We start from the raw sequence: 6,981 nt of genomic DNA on the forward strand, positions 1-6,981 counted from the left end.
ACAAAATATGCTTTTACATGCTGCACCTGTAGAGGCCAGGGACTCTCAAGGTAGTGCTCTGGGACCAATCCTGTTCATGGTTATAATTCCATGATATCCCTTTGCAGAAGTGTTCCCACCCTTCTACCAGGCAGGTTGCGGCAGCTTCCCTCTCGACCAATTCTTGTGGTTTAAGAAAGATCAATACAGTATTCACACCTTGTCCCTCCATATGTCAGCCTCAGATAGAAGTCGGCTCTTGAGCTCCCAGAACTATAAACTACGAGAGTCTTGGGCAGATCATCGAAGCTTACCTACATCTCAAAATTTTCTGCAGGGCCAAGTCCTTAAATTTACAAATTGTTTGTCTGCCATATCATGAAATATTCACAATGTGGACTAGTGCTGCTGCTTCACCTCTTGAGGCTCTAAAAATCCAAGGACATTCCATGTCATCAAAAATTACACATCAGAATGAGTCTGCTTCTTGCCTACCTGTCAGCAAGTTGGTGACCTTGCAGTTTTATTTTAAAACAAGCTAAATTGTGGTCTTGCTGTTCCTGTCTTCTTCTGCTATAGCTGTACAATGATTTGTTTTTCAATACCAACATTTCTCAGAGCATCCAAACAACCAATGAAAGAAATAGTACAAGGAAACAAATCAATTCCAACATTAAACCAATTTTAATAGGAATGCCACAAACTGGTTATTTCTTGAAATAAGACGAGCAGAATAGGCATTGCATCACAACCAGAGAAAAGAAGAAATCGTGGATCACAAAACAACATTTTCAACATGAAAAATCATCAAAGTAATGCTCAAACTCTTAAAATAGCATACCGGTTCATCAGATGCAATGCTGTCGATTGAGGTTCTTTTCCTCAGAAGATTCTCATATATAATCAGTAAGTGACCTTCAAGAATAATCAAAGCAGCTGTCTTGAAATATAACAAACAAACAAGGGTACACACACACACACACACACACACACACACACACACACACACACACACACACACACACACACACGCCATTAAATGTACATTTTCAACTGAAAAGAAGACTTCCCAGGATGTTGAAAGGGTGTGGTTCACACTTTATAAAAAGGACAAATGAAAAATTTAAATAAAAAATAGTAATAATATTAATGTCCAACACAGCCAGTTCAAACACTGAAGTTGAGGCTGTATAGGTTCTGCAAAATGGAATGGCCTACAATTGTATTTAAATTGGACATTGAAGAATTCCGCCACAAAGTCAAAAGTTTGCTGAATTTTGCCGTCTTTAACGTCCACAGCCAAATTGCTTGTCCCAGTTGACGTAAACTTCCAAGTCTTCATATGATACGGATGGCCGTACCACAGATAAGGCAGTGTCAAAGTCCCGGTATTCTATTGAACGCATCGTGTCTGCAGACACAGTAGCAATATCTGACAGTTCCCGAACTGGCCCCATTGCCGCCTCACGGCACAGGAGGGAGACGTCGGCACCAGAAAACCCCTCGGATCTTTCCACTATTCGTCTGAAGTCTTGCTCACCAACACTGCATTGCTGTTGCTCCAGAAGTTTTTGGACAATTCCTCGGCGTGCCACGGCACAAGGTAATGGGATGTAGAGTCTCTTGGCAAGCCGACGTCGGGCAGCTTCGTCGATCTCTTGCGGACGGTTGGTGGCGCCAACTACCAGCACGCGATCTTCAGCTTCAGTGGCTGCTCCGTCCATTTGAACAAGAAATTCGGTCTTCATTCGACGTGACGCTTCATGTTCGGTTCCATCGCCACGCCGACGTGACAGCAACGCATCAATCTCATCAACGAAGATCACTGCAGGTTGGCGGGCATGCGCCACTGCAAATAATGCTTTTACAAGTTTCTCACCCTCACCAACCCACTTAGAGGTCAAGGTTGACGCACTAACACTGAAGAATGTTGCACCTGATTGACTTGCTATGCACTTGCCAATGAGGGTCTTTCCAGTTCCTGGAGGCCCAAACAGCAGCAATCCTTTTGGTGGGCCTCGTAGACCAGTGAATATGTCTGGCCGTAACATAGGCCAGACCACTATTTCCTTGATAGTGGCTTTGGCAAAGTCCAGGCCAGATATGTCATCCCAATCAACAGGTGGTCCTCGGTCAAGAATTTCCCCTAAAATTACATCAACCATCTTGGAGTCAACATTTTTGAGCTGTTCGTCAAAACACTGGTCTCCATTTGCATCATATTCCTTTGCACACATATTCGTACTTCCTTCTGATCCCTCACTCTTTAACACCGGGGAAACAAACCTTCCAAAAGGACCTCTTGGCTTTGCCGTACCAAGAGATTTCTTTGACAGTCCCTGAGCTGCAGCAGTGTTACGTCCTTGCCTCTTGGCCTGCACAGTCGCGAGTTGCTGACGGGCTGTTTTGAAAGTGTTTGTTGCAACACGGTTATTCCTTTCACTCTTTGAATCAATCTCTTCAAATTGCTCATCCGATAAATCTGTATTATCCGACACTTCAGAAGCTTTCCGTTTTACTTGCATGTTTGCATTTCTAAGCACAAATGGTACGGCTGGTTCCGGCGCAACAAGGTTTTGTGCATTGGTAAACGATGCAGCTGCAGCTGTCAGAGGCTTTTTCATTCGTTTGAAACTCATCGCCGAAGTAAAACGCACATCAGATGATTCAAGACTACTATTAGTCGAGCCAACGCAAAATCGGTCTGAGTTGCAATAAGAATTTGGATCTGCAATAATCCCTTCCATGGCATCTCCCATCTTTGTATTGCATGGAACAGCTTCTGATGAATAACCATCAGTAGTTTCAGGATATTCCCAGTGGCAAAGACCAATCATTCTGCTCGGCGTTCCACTGCCTTTCAGAAAGTTTGAAACACATTCCATGTTTCTCAGACAATCTAGAGTTAATGAAGAATGCCATTGTTTGTTCTCCATTTTCTGTCTGCCACCTAATGCTACAATATGTGCAATATGATTATCAAGACCCGTTTCCTGGTCTTTTGAATCCAAGATGCTGGCATATTTTTCTCCATACTTTTGCAACAGCTGGAAAGCCGAGCCACCGTTCAGTTGATGAAATGCGTATGCGACGTTAACACGCTGCAGGAGACCCCGGCATGCGGCCGCACGATGGAGCGCCGAGGCCGACGGACGACCGAGTACAGACTCGAACTGCTGCCAAAGAGACTTCTGGAATTCCTTCTCTTCCGGTTGCATCCTGCCAAGGCACGCACATGCACAAGATTGTGATTTTCTCCCCTCTAACAATTAATTTTACCAAACACCAATCCCATAACCAAAAACATCAAACGATTAAATGAAGCACATGATTCCAACATCACCATTTGCGAAGCACTCATGAAGACGGTCGAATAGATGGCAATGATGGGAGAATAGCTGTGTCTATCTATAGCCTGAAACCACAAGCAATGCGGCCATCTATATATTACGTACAAAAGATTGCAGGGTTTTCTTTTCCATTTAAACAACCACTCATTCATATGAATGACCCATTCCTCCCTTATGGCTTATCCTTTCCTTGATAATAAAGTCATTTACATCTTCCTTTGTATTTCTCCGATATCTAGCCACTCCCAATCCTCACGTTCTTCATCCTCTTTCCTTTGTTTCAATATCAATCTATACTTATAAGTGTGTGTGTGTGTGTGTGTGTGTGTGTGTGTGTGTGTGTGTGTGTGTGTGTGTGTGTGTGTGTGTGTGTGTGTGTGTGTGTGTGTGTGTGTGTGTGTGTGTGTGTGTGTGTGTGTGTGTCCTCCCTAACTCCAATACCATGAAACCTCGCAGCCTGAAACTTTGTATGCGTACCAAGGGAACTCAAACATCGTGCATGAATGAAAATGGGGGTTTGCATAAACTTAAACTCGCCCTTTTGAAGATGATTAATGGCCTTATTTAATTATCCTTTATCAAGGCTCATCCTTGGTCACCTCGCTGGGTGTCTTAATTTGCCATTATTATTTTAGCCTGCCGAACAATGCCTCGACTTGGGAAAGGACGCAACGATTTCTTAACAATAGTATGTTTTTCCCCACTTTCCTCACTCATATTATCGAATGTCTGATCATCATACCTATGAATCTCTGGATGCATTGCAATGCTTATAAACGCCCAGAGACGCCAGCATTCGTGGCTTTATTTAATTTCTGCACATGCCATAACCTCTAGAATCTCTTATTCTGAGCCGAATTACAAAATTCAAACTCCAGAATTAAACTTAGCAGCAGTTCCGACTGCTAAAAAAGGAAAGTGTTCATTGGTCCAATTCGGACATAGTTTGACATTTTGGGCGTCTCCGGGCGATGTTTAATATGATGGATTGGCGATCACTAATCGCTAGCCAAACCTGCCATTCCTTATCAACCGTTTTGTTGGAGTGCTTCCTTGAGGGTCTAAGCCACTTGGCTGAACTGTCCCTCTGCATGATCATCTGTCTGTGTTGTGCCCCACAGTGTTGTGCGGTGCCAAGCCTGCTGTTCCTTATTGACGGTTGGATGGAGGGAAGGAATGGATGGATAGATAGATGGAGGGAAGGAATGGATGGATACGATGGAGGGAAGGAATGGATGGATACGATGGAGGGACGGGATGAATGGGATGGAAACGATGAATGAATGGGATGGTTGGAAGGGATGGATGGATGGACGGACCAAACTAATTCCCTCCCGCTCCCCTTCCTCGCAATATTGTCATCAGCGAAGCGATGGGTTATATTTGCTAGTTTAACTATAATTTATCAAATTACATCCCCCTTCAAAGGTATTCTGCCGACAATGTTCCTTTCAAGATATGTAATACAGTATCAATATTATAAAGCAGGAGTGTCTGGCCATCCTCAAATTACTCCCTCAGTTTTTGGGCAAGCCCAGCCAAACCTTCTGCGGAACGTTTTGGGGTCCCAGCGGATGTCCTAAGGTGGGTGGGAGGTTTCATCAATACTTCGACACAATGATTTTGAGTTTTGATCCGTACGAAGTTACTCCCTATCCAGATGTAACGTCAGAACGGCGTTTCACTTCGTTTACCTCATGAGTGTTTGTAAAACATTGTATTTTGTTATATTAATGGTGCAGTATTCATTTGTGTTTGAAATTATGCTGTTTGAATGAAAATAGAGAGAGATTGAGTTTAAAGGATAATCAGGAAATAATGTGAGGGGTTCCATCCGTGACATTCACAGATTTGGCATTTGCAGTTTCACCAACGTGACACACACAAGGAGATGAGACACAGGTGGAAGCCATTCAGCCCATCACACCCACATCATGTCAACACCACACAAATAAGAACAAGAAAAAGAGCAATCAGAGATTGCAGACCCTCGCCAGGACTCTATTTGAGTGGTGTATTTTGTGTAGGTTTTAGGGTAAAACCAATATGGCTGCCACACCACGTGACTTATGATGTCATAATTATCATTAAAACATTCCACATGAGTAGTCGCACCAATGGTGAAAAATTTGTCTCAATCCGACAAGCGGTTGCGGAGAAAAACATAAAAACTTCTCTTCGAACAAACAGACATGCGAACAAAGAGACAGACAAAATGCAAAATGTTTTTTGTGGGTTCTTTTTGTAATTATTTTTTCTTTCCAGGGGAGGGGGCGTGGGTGAAGACGGTCTTTGGTTAAAAAAAAAACACAACCCCCCTTAACAAGACCCCCACCAACAGCACTCCATACACAATCACCCATCAATGCTCAAACTACCTAAAAGTCTTATCAACATCCCCATTCCCCTCTATCTCCATAACTTCCAGGTACCTGTCTCATTCTAGTTTATTCTAGGTAAATTCTAATTCTAGGTAAACAGAAGATAAACTTATCTACTGTTTCTGCTGCCACTACCTTAACAGGGAGACCATTCCATGCATTAACTACTCTGAGTGAAAGTCCCCTGCCAGACTACCGTCTTAACTCTCCTACTCTTTACTCTCAGGCTCTGGCCCCTGGTTCTATTGTTATGAATCTGGCAGCCATGAGCACACAACAGCCAGAGTCCTTATAGATCAGTTGTATCGGTAAGTATGTGTGTCTAGTTAGGGGCCCCTTCCGATGTCGAATGGGAATTACATGTGTGCGCTGCGAATTACTTTTTTAGTCAGGGTTTTCGCAATACAAATCGAGCCTCCAGCCAACCGAAACCATCACTCCTTCACTTCGCACATCGTGCCATTGCACACACGTGTCCAGCCACACTTGGGCAGAGATTTCCATCGCCTCAGATCGGGACTCCGCCCAGAAAGGCAGGGGCATGGCCCTTGTCCAGTCACGCACAGAGGGCGACTTTCCCACGACACCCCGGCCAATGAGCGTTGACATTCCTTCAGAGGGTGACTTTCCCATGACACCCCGGCCAATGAGCGTTGACATTCCTTCAGAGGGTGACTTTCCCACGACACCCCGGCCAATGAGCGTTGACATTCCTTCAGAGGGTGACTTTCCCACGACACCCCGGCCAATGAGGGTTGACATTCCTTCAGAGGGTGACTTTCCCACGACACCCCGGCCAATGAGGGTTGACATTCCTTCAGAGGGTGACTTTCCCACGACACCCCGGCCAATGAGGGTTGACATTCCTTCAGAGGGTGACTTTCCCACGACACCCCGGCCAATGAGGGTTGACATTCCTTCAGAGGGTGACTTTCCCACGACACCCCGGCCAATGAGGGTTGACATTCCTTCAGAGGGTGACTTTCCCACGACACCCCGGCCAATGAGGGTTGACATTCCTTCAGAGGGTGACTTTCCCACGACACCCCGGCCAATGAGGGTTGACATTCCTTCAGAGGGTGACTTTCCCACGACACCCCGGCCAATGAGGGTTGAGATGGCCACAGAGGGCGACTTTCCCACGACACCCCAGCCAATGAGGGTGGAGATCGCCTCAGAAGGCGATTTTCTCACCCCGGACAAGAAAGATATAAAGGAACGCCAGGCTGGGGAGGTCGGTCGTCTTGAGGGTCGTGGGTCTTGGTGCTGGC

General features: G+C 45.1%; 1 protein-coding gene across 3 annotated transcripts in view; it reads right to left on the reverse strand.

Moving 5' to 3' along the window:
* Positions 1–644: 644 nt before the first annotated feature.
* Positions 645–6,981, reverse strand: part of LOC147025705 (fidgetin-like protein 1) — an 8,983-nt gene continuing 2,646 nt past the window's right edge. For 2 of the 3 annotated variants that reach the window (XM_085880386.1, XM_085880384.1), the window contains one exon: positions 645–3,198. In XM_085880386.1, the coding sequence (XP_085736512.1) occupies positions 1,266–3,197 (1,932 nt within the window). In that variant the 5' untranslated portion in view covers position 3,198 and the 3' untranslated portion in view covers positions 645–1,265. Of the gene's footprint in view, positions 3,199–3,322; positions 3,521–6,981 lie in introns of those variants that run through there. The other variant, XM_085880387.1, reaches the window with a different exon arrangement.

Source organism: Eptatretus burgeri, chromosome 5 (assembly GCF_056783735.1).
Source record: "Eptatretus burgeri isolate ZD-2024b chromosome 5, Ebu_testis_v1, whole genome shotgun sequence".
Classification (NCBI taxonomy): Eukaryota; Metazoa; Chordata; class Myxini; order Myxiniformes; family Myxinidae; genus Eptatretus; species Eptatretus burgeri.